Source organism: Moschus berezovskii, chromosome 9 (genome assembly GCF_049115385.1).
Source record: "Moschus berezovskii isolate FMDL1 chromosome 9, NW_MosBer_1.0, whole genome shotgun sequence".
NCBI lineage: Eukaryota > Metazoa > Chordata > Mammalia > Artiodactyla > Moschidae > Moschus > Moschus berezovskii.
In genome coordinates, this window is record NC_142468.1 from 44,980,447 (window position 1) to 44,994,849 (window position 14,403).

General features: G+C 42.2%; 1 protein-coding gene across 2 annotated transcripts in view; it reads left to right on the forward strand.

The window, feature by feature from the left end:
- Positions 1–14,403, forward strand: part of GLDN (gliomedin) — a 59,424-nt gene that overhangs the window by 11,530 nt on the left and 33,491 nt on the right. For both annotated transcript variants that reach the window (XM_055436668.2, XM_055436670.2), the window contains exon 2: positions 9,887–9,938. In XM_055436668.2, the coding sequence (XP_055292643.2) occupies positions 9,887–9,938 (52 nt within the window). The remainder of the gene's footprint in view (positions 1–9,886; positions 9,939–14,403) is intronic.

Genomic DNA, 14,403 nt, shown 5'->3' on the forward strand with positions numbered 1-14,403 from the left:
CCCGTAACCTCTTATGCACTTATCGTCTGTGTCACACAACTAAAACTTTGTTTGTCTACAGTTTTGGTCTCTAATTTGTCATCTCTAGTCACCTTTGTCTCTTTAAATATATCTCACCACTCTGCTACACCATTAGCGAGGTATTTGATGAATATCTCTTCACTGATACATGCATCTACAACTCAGCAAGGGCAAATATAGACTAAGATATCTGCCAGTTTCTGAATCTAGTTTCTCTACACATGAGGAGTTTTGGAGATGAGTCCTGGAGTATTTTTTAAAGTCTTTTCTAAGGATTCTTGCTATCCATCAAATAGGAGTTTGTGTCAGGTATTGGTAAGACTGATTTAGCAGTCCTGGTCTACCTGTTGGAGATTCCTTCATTCATTTGACATGTAGTTACCTACTAAATCACAGACACTACCGTGGGTGCACAAGAAATGGTCTAAGCAAACCATGCAAATCCCTGTCCTGTTGGGGTTTACATTCTGGGAGGGTAGTGACAGACAAGAGCCAAGGTAAATAAGTAAATTACCTGAAATATTAGAAAATGATAAGTGCTATGAAGAACAATAAATCAGCATGAGGATTAGGGAGCAGGAAGGGGGAGATGCAGTTAGAAGTCTTCTGGGTGGGAAAGGCCTCACTAAGAAGGTGACATTTGAACAAGAAACTTGAAGGAGGTGAGGGAGTGAGCCATGTGGAAATCTAGGGGAGGGCTGTTCAGGCAGAAGGAAGAGCGAGAGCCAAAGCTCTGAGATGGGGGAGTGTACAGAGAGCCCAAGGAACAGTAAGAAGAGGGAGTGGGATGGAGTAGTAGGAAATGGGGTCAGAAGATAACTGGGCAGAGAAAGGACCGGAGGACCAGTTCATGTAGAGCCTTGCAGGATGTTGTAAAGACACTGGCCTTTATTGGGGTGGGGGAGGTGTCTTTGACGGATTTTAGGCAGAGGAGTGATGTGATCTGACCTGCCTTTTCCAAGGATCACTACAATGGACTAGATTCTTTGGAGGGGAAGCATGGGCAGTGGTAGCAGGGAAGCTATTTACTTGGCTATTGCAGTGCAAAAAAAGGTAGTGGCTGAGGGGTGGAATGCTAAGTGGACTCTGTCTAGATATGTCTGATGTCAAGCTGCTAGAATTTTGCTGACAGCTTGAACATGAGATGTGAGGTAGCGGGGCGAGGGGAAGGAGTTCAATGACTTCAAAGTCAGTGGCCCAAGTAGTGGAAAGACAGAATTGTCATTAACGAGATAGAAGAACTGCAGATGGAACAATTTTGAGGGGAATATCAAGAGTTCAGCTTGGGGTATGTTAACACCAAGATTTCTGTTAGATGTTTAAGTGAAGATATTGAAGAGGCAGCTGAATACCTGAGTCTGTGAGGGAGGGAATCACTGTTGGCAATGTACCCAAGAAATAGTGGAGAGGCCGAGCATAATATTCACTACCTGGACACAGGGAGACTCTAACCAACAGTCCATCTACTCCTGAGGTTACTGAGGCTTAGAAAGATAAAACATCCTGTTCAATGTCACAGAGCCAGTGAGGGAAGGAACTGGCACTCACATCAGACTTAACTGTGTCTGACTCCCAAAACCCATGTACTTTATACCACACCTTTCAGCCCTGGGTGTTATCTTTTAATTCTTTTATGGGGTTTTCTTTTTTTTTGAGGGGGGGTAGTTTTGTTGTTCAGTGTCTAAGTTGTGCCCAACTCTTTGCAACCCTATGGACTGCAGCATGCCAGGCTTCCCTGTCCTTCACTATCTCCCAGACTTTGCTCAAACTCATGTCCATTGAGTGGATGATTCCATCCAACCATCTCATCCTCTGTCACCTCCTTCTCCTCCTGGCCTCAATCTTTCCCAGCATCAGGGTCTTTTCCAGTGAGTTGGTTCTTGCATCAGCTGGCTAAAGTATTGGAGCTTCAGCATCAGTCCTTCCAGTGAATATTCAGGGTTGATTTCCTTTAGGATTGATTGGTTTGATCTCCTTGCTGTCCAAGAGACTCTCAAGAGTCTTCTCCAACACCACAGTTCAAAAACATCAATTCAATGGAGCCTCGCCTTCTTTATGGTCCAACTCTCACATCCGTACATGACTACTGGAAAGCCATTGCTTTGACTATACGGACCTTTGTTGGCAAAGTGATGTTTTTCCTTTTTAATACACTATCTAGGTTAGTCATAGCTTTTCTTCCAAGGAACAAGTGTCTTTTAATTTTACACTGCATTTTCATTGATGTTTGAGACCACTTTTCATTCAGCACCCCAGTCTCTATCTGACTGACCCAGCCCTAACCAGATGTCTCTACTCAAGAGAGTATGAAAGGTTTGTGCTATTTCCCTCCAAACCAGGGGCACATCAGTAGCTCCTGGCTTTGCAGTGATGTTGCTATGGGCAGGAGAGAGATGGCCATGTCTTAGGGACCCTAATAGGATAATCCTCAAATCTCCGGGCTCCCATTTTCTAGGGATTAATGGAGTATTTGCCAAAATAAAGTTATCTTAAGCAAATAGACACAGAGAGAAACAGTAACCACATGCTAGACGTTTGGGTCCCATAAACTACTGGTCAAAAAGGAATAATACCTTTGGCTGAAGAGCTCAGTCCATTCCCAGTGCTTCCCAGTATTTAATACTTATCAAATATCCACTATATGCTGAATGCCATTCTAATGCTGGCAAAGGGACCGGATGAGAGAATGGAGCATACAGGAAGAAGATGAAAGAGTTCTTACCAATAGGTGCCTATTTGGTTGGGGAGGCAGAACAACATTGGGGAGCACAGTGATGCTGCTGGGCTGTAAAGGGATAGGTCAGTGGGGATGGAGGTCTTTGGGGAAGGTTGGGAAGGATTTAGCTGGACTCTGAAGATACCCATTTGAACCAGGAGCACTCAGCCCCAAGCCATCGGCATGGGATGGCCAACATTTGTTCCCTTGTACCGACAAATGCCTGAACCTTTGGCTGATCTTCCTGTGGGCTGCAAGAAGAAGGTCATGCCTCCGTATTTCATCCACAGACATGGCACAGCCTACCTTCCTGTTGGGGTCTGTAGATTGTCATCACCACATCTTGGTCCCAGTGTTAATTCCTACCTTTCAGGGGGATGAGTCCGGGGTAGCTGACCCCAGCTTCAGAATCCACGAGGGATCCTTCCAACACCTGTGGTCGAACCCTTCAGCAGCTGAGCCAAGGCTTTCCTAGCTTAATCCCAGGCTGATTATCCGCTCCCAGGAAGCTGTTTCTAAAAGACCATTTGCATGCACATAATAGCTGCAATTTGCACAATTAAGGAGAACCATAAAGTGTATTCAGCTGCCTAAGAAAAATGGAATTTAAGTTACAAAATAGGTCACATCTGAAAGGTGACTTGGAATTAAACAGCATTCTCCACAGCAAACCAGAGCCAGTACTCGGGGAAAGGCAGAGAAGCCATGACAGGACATATTATTTCAGCAGCATTGAAACTGGTGGTGATGGGCAGGTTTGCTTTTTTACTTTTGTTTATGATCAGTCCTGAGAGTAAAATGTGAGAGGAAGGGAGTTCAAAAGGGCAGCCAGCCAACCACCTGAGGCTTTGTGTGCAGATGAGCAGTGGCAGTACAAGGCATTCCGCTCTATTCATCCTGATAAGAAAGAAACACTTTTGATTAAGCCTTTCATTTTTGAACAGAAGAGACTGCTTGAAGTTGATGCATAATCAACTAGTAAAAATCTAGTGTCTTGTTCACATTCAAAGTAAACTAAAGCAGAGATTTGCTTTTCCTGTTGAATTTCACACAATTCCTTTTGCAAAATCTAAATGGTATAAAAATAGTAGTGCATGCTAAGTCACTTCAGTTGTGTCCAACACTGTGCAACTCCATGGACCGCAGCCTACCAGGCTGTCCATGGGATTCTCCAGGCAAGAATACTGGAATGGGTTGCCAAGAGATCTTCCTGACCCAGGGATCAAACCCTCATCTCTTAGGTTTCCTACATTGACAGACGGGTTCTTTACCACTAGCGTCACCTGGGAAGCCGCAAAAAATGTGGATGTGGTAGAAAATAGGACTTCTGCCCTGGAAGCCAGCTCTGGGAGCCTGGGCCAGCTACTTAACTTGATTTCTTTGGACCTCAGCTTTCTCATCGCTCCTCCGCTTGACTCTAGGTCTCTGGGTGTCTCCCCCTACTTCCTCCCCAATTCCTCCTGGGAGGAGAATTTGAAATCATCTGTCTAGTCTAACTCTCTCATTTTAGGGATAAATCAACCCAAAGTAGCTCCATTCTATTTGTTTCCTATTTAGGGGTTTGGCAATTTATGTGGGAAAAAGAAAAGTCTTATGATTAATGAACAACTTGAAAATCACTAAACAGCTATTCTAGGTCATTCTACGTTCACTTGTCTAGAAGAAACAGAGATCTGTCCAAGTTATTCCGAGTGATGGGTGTAATGAGGAATACATGACATTGTGATTCCTAGGGAAAGCTATGTAATTAAAACCATCCTTTGGGCTCAGATAATGTTTGCATGCTCTCTTCTCTTACTCTGAATTATTAAAAATACAGCAAGTAAAAACCACCCATAATCCCAACATATCTTTTCAAATGATATAAACTAAGAAGTGAAAATTACCTTGTTATCTTCTAGTCTCAGTCTTCAGGAGGAAACAAGATCTCAGTGGTTTGGTTCATGAGCCTTCAAACTTTTCTCTGTGCTTATCCAGACAAATGTTCTTTTTTCAACCAAAAAGTTGTACTGTTATGTGGCTTGTGCTGTTTTTATCACTCAGCAGTATGCTTTCGAGATTAGTACACATAGATCTACTTCATTCTTTTGCATCTGTTTAATAAGTGCTTTGTTGTGTGTGTGTGTATGTGTGTTAGTCGTGCAGTCGTGTCCAACCCTTTGTGACCCCCTGGACTGTAGCTCACCAGGCTCCTCAGTCCATGGAATTCTCCAGGCAAGAACACTGAAGTGGGTTACCATTCCCTTCTCCAGGAGATCTTCCCAACCCAGGGATTGAACCCAGGTCTCCTACATTCCAGGCAGATTCTTTACCATCTGAGCTACCAGAGAAGCCCAGTAAGTGCCTTACTGATAAACATTTAGATGGTTTGCATGCTTTTGCCATCACAGTGTGGAGATGAACATTCTTGTCAGATATCCTTGTAGTCTTCTTACAAGTGAGGTTCCCAGTATATAGCATTTTCTCTCTCATGCTGCTGCTGCTGCTGCTAAGTCACTTCAGTCGTGTCCAACTCTGTGTGACCCCATAGACGGAAGCCCACCAGGCTCCCCCGTCCTTGGGATTCTCCAGGCAATAACACTGGAGTGGGTTGCCATTTCCTTCTCCAATGTATGAAAGTGAAAAGTGAAAGTGAGGTCACTCAGTCGTGTCCGACCCTTAGCGACCCCACAGACTGCAGCCTACCAGGCTCCTCCATCCATGGGATTTTCTAGGCAAGAGTACTGGAGTGGCTTGCCATTGCCTTCTCCATTCTTTCTCATAGAGGCTGACAAATTAGTCCCATCTATTTTTAGTTTGAATTAAAGCCAACTCAAGCCAACTGCTGCCAAATTAGCAAGAAGTCCAGTATTTTTCTTCAGAGGCTTTTTCCTTGCCCCTGAATTGCCCAAGATTCCATGGGTTCTACTAATCCAATGAGACCAGTTCTGTATCCAGAGAAAACTGGGAGATCTGGTCAGGTCACAGATGGGACCCATTTGGGCTGTCTTTTCTTCCGTTGCTGCCATATGTTATAAAAGTTGAAAGCAAGTCCCCATGTATTGTGATATGTCTTCGTCCACTGCAGCATGACCTCAAGGTGACCTTGAGATGCCACAGTATTTCTTCTGGGAGGATAGCCCCACCTCCTCAGCAAAACTCCTGACCTAAGCTATCTGGGGGTGCCATTCTTTATGTCACACCCAGGTTGACAGCCGTTGTCACCTGCTCTCAAGACAAGCTGTCCTTTGGAGACCATTGACTTACTTTCCTACTTGAACCCTATCTCACCAGAGGAAAAGTTCTAGGTCTGGAAACAGGTACTGTCCTGTGCACAGGGATACAGACAAAATAGCAGTTCTCCTGCTGTCAAAATGCCTTCATTCTTTGGAGAAAAGGCACAGGTAATAAGCAAATGCATACAGAAGCCAAGATAATATTGGATAACGGTGAGTGCTACAAAGGCTGAAAGCCTTGAGGTGATGGGTACTGGCTGCTAGGGTTATTCTCAGGTCGGGAGTCAGGGAAAGCCTTCTTAAAAAGGTGACAGTTGAGCTGAGGCCTCTATGAAGATGTGAGCACAGTTTATAAGGCTTGGCAAAGACCAGTAGTGATGGTCAGTGTGATTGGAGTCAAACAGCGGTGGAGTGGGGGTAGATGGCCTTGAGAGAGGGCAGGTCCACGTCCTGCTTGGATCCTGCCTGACACCTGCAGGGCTATGAGTTCTAAGGCTGTTTTCAGATCACCATTCTCAAATCCTAAATGAAGAAAACCTGGTATACCAAATATGACTCCTTAACTTGACAAGCTAGGTTTTATGACTTTCAATTTTGAATTTTCTGATTTTCATCCAAACTCTTAAGCATTATTATAAAAAAAAAAAATGTTTCTGGTTTTCTTACGTTCATATCTTTTCACACCATGTTTTACTTTGATACAATCTTATATAAACCATGTTTGTTAAAGAATATTCCCAACTGAAGATTGACACAATTTACTGGTAAATATCTAAATTAACTTTTAGCATATAAATGAAGCCAAAAGGTCAGGAAATGAAAGCTCCTTCTTTATCACTTTTATAGAAGCTATGCCAACTCCAGACCAGTGATGAACATAAAAGAGAGAAAGGTTAATTTTCCCTATTGATGATTCTGTTGTTTCCAACTACTTCTCCTGCTGTGATCCCCCAGGCAACCAATGAGGCATTTATGAAGTCTCTAATGGTTCTCTCAATGAACAATTATGCATATTTTAAGATGATAAATTTTGTAGTGCAGCTGATTGCATTAATTTATGAAAATGACTCAAAGCAGTGAATCGAAATTTCTTCTGGCTATGTTATAATACTCATCCGAGCCACAACAGAAAATACAGTAGACCTGGAATCAGGAAACCTGGAGTTGAGCCCAGCTTTTCCACGAGCAAGCTGTGTGACCTTGAGTAAATGACATCACCTTGCTAAGCCTCTCTGTTCTTATCTCTACAAAAGGGAGAGTCCCACTGCCCAAAATGCTTCAGCTCAGAGAGTTTGGGGGGCTAGGAGGGAACGGTTTGTGTTGGGAGGGATACCTGGGATGTCCTAATGCATTGCTTGGCTGGAGGTGGTATATGGATGTTTGTTTTATTATTCATCTTATACTATTGGCACACATTTTATATTTTTGTGGTATGTATGATATATTTCATAATAAATTTCTAAAGTAGTCAGTAAGCACCTGTGACACACTTCACAAACAGTAAATACAGTACAAGTCTTCCTCCAGGTCCCCTAGGAAACAAAATAAACCTAAGTAGAAGACAAAACAAATTTTCCCTTCAAATCAAAATAAGTTTTCTTTAAGAAGAGTTTGAGAGAGAAATCAGCAAAATTTTTGAATAAAGCAAAAGTGCATTTTGTTTTATTAAGTGTGGGCATTAGTATAGCTCCCTCCCACCCTGGCTCTCGACTCCTCCTTACTTGAGAAGGAGTTTTTAGGTTTTAGTTCTCCTTTTTAGGGTTCTCTCCAGAGATAGTCTAGAAAGTCATAGACAAAGAGAGAATCTGGAAAGTAGCAAGAGAGAGTGTATAGAGGCATTTTCATATGTACTACCTTTTTACCTAAATGAAAGCATGTTACACATGCTGCTCTATATCTTGGTTTTTTTTTTATCTTAGAGATCTTTCAATATTGGCTTTATGGATTTAAATTTAGTCTTTTCCACAGTATTTCATTGTATGAATATGCTACAATTTCTCTAACCAGACTTCACTGATAAATACTGAGGTTGTTTCTAACTTTCGCTCTTGCCCACATTTCTAAAATAACCGTATTTGTGCGTATATCTTCTCATGCATACATGAGTGTATATGTAGAATAAACCATAAAATATAATGGGTCAAAAGACAGAGCCATTTACGTTTTAGTAGATATTGTCAAAATGCCCTCCAAAGAGGCAGTGTCCCTTTGCATTTCCATCAACACAGTATGAGAGTGCTCCTTTCCTGATACCCTTGTGAGAAGTATTCTGTTATTCTTTTTATTTACAAACTGAAAAGGTAAAAATAGTATTTCATAATTTGATGTATTTCTTCAACTGTCAGTGAAGATAAGACACTCTTTTACTTTTCTTCTTTGAACTTTGTGCCTGGATCCATTGCACATTTTCCTTTGTTTTTTTGTTCCTTTACTTATTGCTTTGTAGCAACTCTTTGTATACAAGCTCTTTGCATAGTTATTCTTCTAAGTTTGTGTTTCTCCTTTGTTATTGTTTATAGTATTTTAATGTCTTATAGAAATGTTTAATTATTAGACAGTCAAATTTATCACATTTTTCCTATATATAGTATGGGGATTGTTTCTTCCTTAGAAAAGCCTTTCCTATTCTAATACCATTAGAAATATTTTTCCAAAGGTCTCCTTCAGTATTTTTACTAGTTTGTTTTTAACTTTAAAATTTTCAACTAATGCTGCTCTATTAACTTTTTCAGTGTCAGGCGTGAAATTGGGATCTGTATTTATGTTTTTCCCTAGATGTGTATCTAGCTGTCTCAACTCCATTTCCCAATTGATAAGGTTTCTTCCCACAGTTTTGAAATGCCACCTTACTTGGGTTTAAAAATTTCTCTATGTATGAATTTGAAATTCTTAGATGGTAAATTGATTCAGTTCAGATCTCTAAGTCGTGTCCAACTCTTTTGCAGCCCCATGGACTATAGCCCCGACTGTAGCCTACCAGGCTCCTCTGTCCATGGAATTCTCCAGACAAGAATACTGGAGTGGATTGCCATTTCCTTCTCCAGGGGAATCTTCCTGACCTAGGGATCAAACCTGCGTCTCGTGCTTTGGCAGGCAGATTCTTTATCACTAAGCACCGGGGAAGTGGAACTAGAGAACAGAAAGAGAGAGGGGGATGCTGTGAGATGAGGCCAGATACGGAGGAATTTTGCTGTGTCTTTAGACCCAAGGCATCACCAAAGTGATTGAATCAGGGCTGAGCTGATCATATTTGGGTTTTGTGAAGCTCACAAGCAGCAGAGAATGGGAAACGAATGAGGGGAGGAGTGTAAAATGGTGTGTGGGAACCTTGCGTCAGGCTGATAGCATGGTGCAGTGACCATGCGCTCCAGATGGCCATCCAATGGCAAGTAAACAGTGTCCCCATGACATGACAATCACTGCTCTAAGGGCAGTTTCCATACACCATGCGTGGAGCTCCCTAACCCTAAAAGCAGCTACTCTAATCTACATTTTCAGAAGAAATCAAAACGTCAAGGAGTCAAATACCTTACCCATACCCACTCACCAAGTTAAGTATGTGCTTCAGACTGCTAAGTTCACCAGTCTTGTTTATTCAGATCCACAGATTGAGCCCTTCAGACACTGGGGAGCCAGCTTGGGTTTAGATTTGGCTGTTCCTCCCCCATCCTCTGCCTTCTCAGAGTTTGATAGAAGTCAAGGAGATTCTGTTGATGATGTTGATAGAAATAGCTGCTGATACAAGAAAAATCTTTATCTTTAGTTCTTTCAGGGGTGTCTTTTCAGTTTTAGGTTAACTTTTCCTTAGACTTTTGCCTATTCTTCTGAAGCTATTTTGAAAATTTTTATAATTGCTTTCTGTTTGTCTGAATAAAGAGCAAGTTCAGGGTCTACTGCCTACCGTGCTGCTGGTAACGATCCTCTCTTCCCACAGATCCGAGTCATGGTGGACCTGTGCAACAGTACCAGGGGTATCTGCCTCACAGGTAAGCTGGCCAGCACTGACCAAGAGTGGCTCACACGGGGAATGCACATGCTGGCCAGAGGGCCTGGGGCAGAGTGAACACCTCGGAACTCCTTAGCTTTATGAAAATGCTGGTTGGTTTACTTGTATACCAGATGTTTTCAATGGGCTAAAACTCAGTAGTAACATAACTTTTGAAAAACAATAATGTTTTTGGTATTGCCATAGAAATCCAGCCATGGAAAATAACTAGGACTTGGGTAATTAGAAATATGTAGTACCTTGAACTGAGGCCAACACTAATTCCAATTAATGTTTTAAAAGGGAAAAGAAAGGGAAAAGACCTTGCTGAGTAGTAGAGAGCCCTTACCAGAAGTAGTTATTTCCCCATATTGTACATATAGCTTGAATGGGAAGCTCTAGATGCAAACTGCTAATTAGTTAAGAAAACGTTTTTTATGACAATTTCTCTGTGTGGTGCCTACTATGTGCTCGAAGGGACTGGAGGTTGGTCCCACCCTGTCCCCTTCTATTCAATGAATCAAAGACAAATAGAAAGGAAGGAGGGAATTAACCTCAAGGCACACCAAGCCTTAGGACCTGGAATGGCTGATGGATGGAGCAGGGAAGAGAGGCATAGTGTTTGGTTTTCTTTGGCTGCAAGACATGTGGGCATGCAGGATCTTAGTTCCCCTGACCGGCAATCAAACCAAAACCCATGTCCCCTGCAGTGGAAGGGCAGAGTTTTAATCACTGAACAGCCAGGGAAGTCCCTGGGGAGTGGTCTTGGTGTGATTATACCTGATTCTGGCAGAGATTGGCTTCTCATCTCAGGGGAGGAGTGCCTGCCCACTGCCTTCAGAGCTCACAAGCTCACATGCGGAATGCTGCTCTGGCCAAAGGGCTGAGGACAGAATAAGTACCTCGAAACACTTTAGGTTATGAAATTACATGTTGCTTTGCTTTTACTAGACATTTTGAATGGGCTAAAAATCAATTATAATTATGAAAAATAATAACATTTTCATTATTACCATAGTAGTATGACCGTGGAAAATAACTAGGTCTTGGGTAATCAGAAATGTGTGGTACGTTGAACTGAGGTCAGTCACCCAATTCATCACCCTCTGCCCCAACCAGGCACTGACCACCAAGGACAGGCCTACAGTGCCTGGTCTCAGACACTGCATTTCCTGTCTCTTCGAAGGGGGTGCAGCATTCTGAGGAAACAGAGGGAAGTTGTTTTTGCATTAAAAATCTGTTACGGAGAGGTCCGGATCTAGATGGCAGGGTAAGAAGATCCTGAGCTCTCATCCTCCCGTGGACACAGCGAAACTACAACTACTTACAAAACAATTATCTCTGAGAACAACCTGAAGTCTAGCAGAACAGATTTTCTAAACTAAGGACAGACAGAAAAGGACACAGTAAGGGATCCATGCAGAATGAACAGAGACACAGTCTAGTCAAACCCGCACCCCCAGCGCAGCAATCCACAAGCAGGAGGGATGTCACAGCCACAGAGATTTCCCCCGAAGGGCAAGGGGTCAAAGCCTCACATCAGGCTCCCCAGCCTGTGGGACGTGCATGGGGAAGACAAGCCCCCACGACACCTGGATTTGAAAACCAGTGAGGCTTTCATTCAGGAGAGCTGAAGGGCTGTGGGAATCTGGGACTCTGCTCCTTGCATACACATTCATTCACTCTAACTTCCAGCACAGAGGCAGCAGCTTGAAAAGTGCTTGGGTCACATAAGAAGAAGATTCACTGACGAATTTTAAGGCATTTTTAAGGCATGTGCTAGAGGGACAGGGATCTGGAGGAACTTCCTCTGGGAATGGAAGCACTGGCAGACACCATTTCTGTCACTCTCCACCAAACTGTGTGCCCCACCCTGATGCTACCCTGAGGACTGACTCCAGCCGGTCCCTCCAAAATACTTCTTACCCTGCCCTACCCAGAGGGCAGCCCTAGCTGGCACCAACACCCCTCCAAAGCAGTTCCCACTTTAGGGGGCCAGCCCCACACCACAGAGCACTCACAATAGTCCCAGCCTGGCCTTGAAACCAGTTGCACTGGAGGCTAGCTCCACACATCAGCAGGCCTGCAGCAGTGCTCTGGTGACCAGGGGCAATTGCACCACTGAGCCGCACCTTCTACATGAGGCCACTCTTCTACAACTAGGAGATGTAGCCGACATCCCTAATACATAGAAACAAGCACAGAGAGTTAGGCAAAATAAATAGACAAAGGAATACCTTTCAAATGAAAAAAATTAATAAAAATGATACAAAACACCAGAAAAGGAGTTAAATTAAACAAAGATAAGCAATTTACAAGATAAAGTGTTCAAAGTAACAGTCATAAAGATGCCCACCGACTTGAGAAAACAATGGGTGAACTCAGAGAAAATATAAGAAAAAAGAACCAATCAGAACCGAAGAATACAATAACTGAAATGAAAAATACACTAGAATGAATGAACAGCAGATTAGAGGATGTAGAACAGATCAGCAGTCTGGAAGACTACAGTCTGGAAGAACAGTGGGAATCACCTATTCGAAACAATGAAAAGAAAAAAACTTTAAACAATCAGATAGTTTAAGAGACCTCTGGATCAAGAGTACTAGCATTTGCATCACAGGGGTCCCAGAAGAAGACAGAGAGAGAAAGGGACAGAAATCCTACTTAAAGAAATAATGTCTAAAAATTTCACTTGCCTGTCAAAGGAAACAAACATTCAAGTACAGGAAGAACAGAGAATCCCCCAAAAAGATGAACCCAAAAAGGTCCACACCAAGACACATTATAATTAAAATGTCAAGAATTAAAGAGAAAATCTTAAAAGCAGCAAGAAAAAAAACCTAATTATGTACAAGGAAACCCCCGTAAGACTATCAGATGTTTTTTTCAGCAGAAACTTTATAGGTGGGAAGGGAGTGGCATGATATATTGAAAATATTGAAAGAGAAAAATTTACAGCCAAGAACACTTTACCCAACAAGGTCATCATTCAGAATTGGAGACATAAAGAGTTTCACAGTCAAGAGAAAGCTTGTAAAGGAGTTCATTACCACTAAACAGGCCTTACAAGAAACTTAAAAAAAAAAAAAAAACACTTCTTTAAATGGAAAAGAAAAGGCCATAGTTATAAATATAATTATGAAAGAAAAACATCTCCATAATAAAGGCAAACATATAGTAAAGGTAGTGAATCAACTACCAAGAAAGTTAATATTAAATTTAAAAGGCAAAAAGTAGTAAAATTATCTATAACTAAAATAATTAGTTCAGTGATGCACAAATAAAAACATGTACAATATGATGTCAGAAACATGAAATGAAGGAAAGGAAGGTAAAAGTGTAATGCTTGTAGAACGTGCTCAAACTTAAGTGACCACCAACTTAAAAGAGACTGCTCTATACGTAAGTTGTTATATGTGAGCCTTTAACTAAGGAGACAAAAGTCTTGTACTTAGAAAACTGGGCTTTCCGTGTGGCTCAGTGGTAAAGAATCTGCCTGCCAATGCAGGAGACCCGGGTTCAGTCCTGAGTCAGGAAGACCCCTTGGAAAAGGTAATGGCAACCCACTCCAGTATTCTTGCCTGGGAAATCCCATGGGCAGAGAAGCCTGGCGGGGTACAGTCCATGGGGTCGCAAAAGAGTCAGACACAGTGACTAAACAACAAAAACAACTCAAAAAACTACATTTCAGTTTAGTTCAGTCGCTCAGCAGTGTCTGACTCTTTGTGACCCCATGGACTTGACTGCAGCACGCCAGGCCTCCCTGTCTATAACCAACTCCCAGAATTTAATCAAACTCAGGTCCATCGGTGAGTCAGTGATGCCATCTAACCATCTCATCCTCTGTTGTCCCCTTCTCCTCCCACCTTCAATCTTTCCCAGCATCAGGATCTTTTCTAATGAGTCAATTCTTTGCATCAGGTGGCCAAAGTATTGGAGTTTCAGCTTTAGCATCAGTCCTTCCAATGAATATTTAGGACTGATTTCCTTTAGAATGGGCTGGTTGGATCTCCTTGCAGTCCAAGGGACTCTCGAGAGTCTTCCCCAACACCACAGTTCAAAAGCATCAATTCTTCGGTGCTCAGTTTTCTTTATAGTCCAACTCTCACATCCATACATGACTCCTGGAAAAACCATAGCTTTGACTAGAATGACCTTTGTTGGCAAAGTAATGTCTCTGCTTTTTAATATGCTGTCTAGGTTGGTAGAAGCTTTTCTTCAAGGCACTGATAAAAGAAACTAAGGATGACACAAATAGATGGAAAGATGTGTTCATGAACTGTAAGAATTAAGATTGTTAAAATGACTATACTACTCAAAGTAATCTACAGAGTCAATAAAATCCTTATCAAAATGCTAATGTTATTTTTCACAGAACTGAAATAACCCTAAAATTTGTGTGAAACCACAAAAGACCCCACATAGCCAAAGCAATCTTAAGAAAGGTGAACAGAGAACTTCAA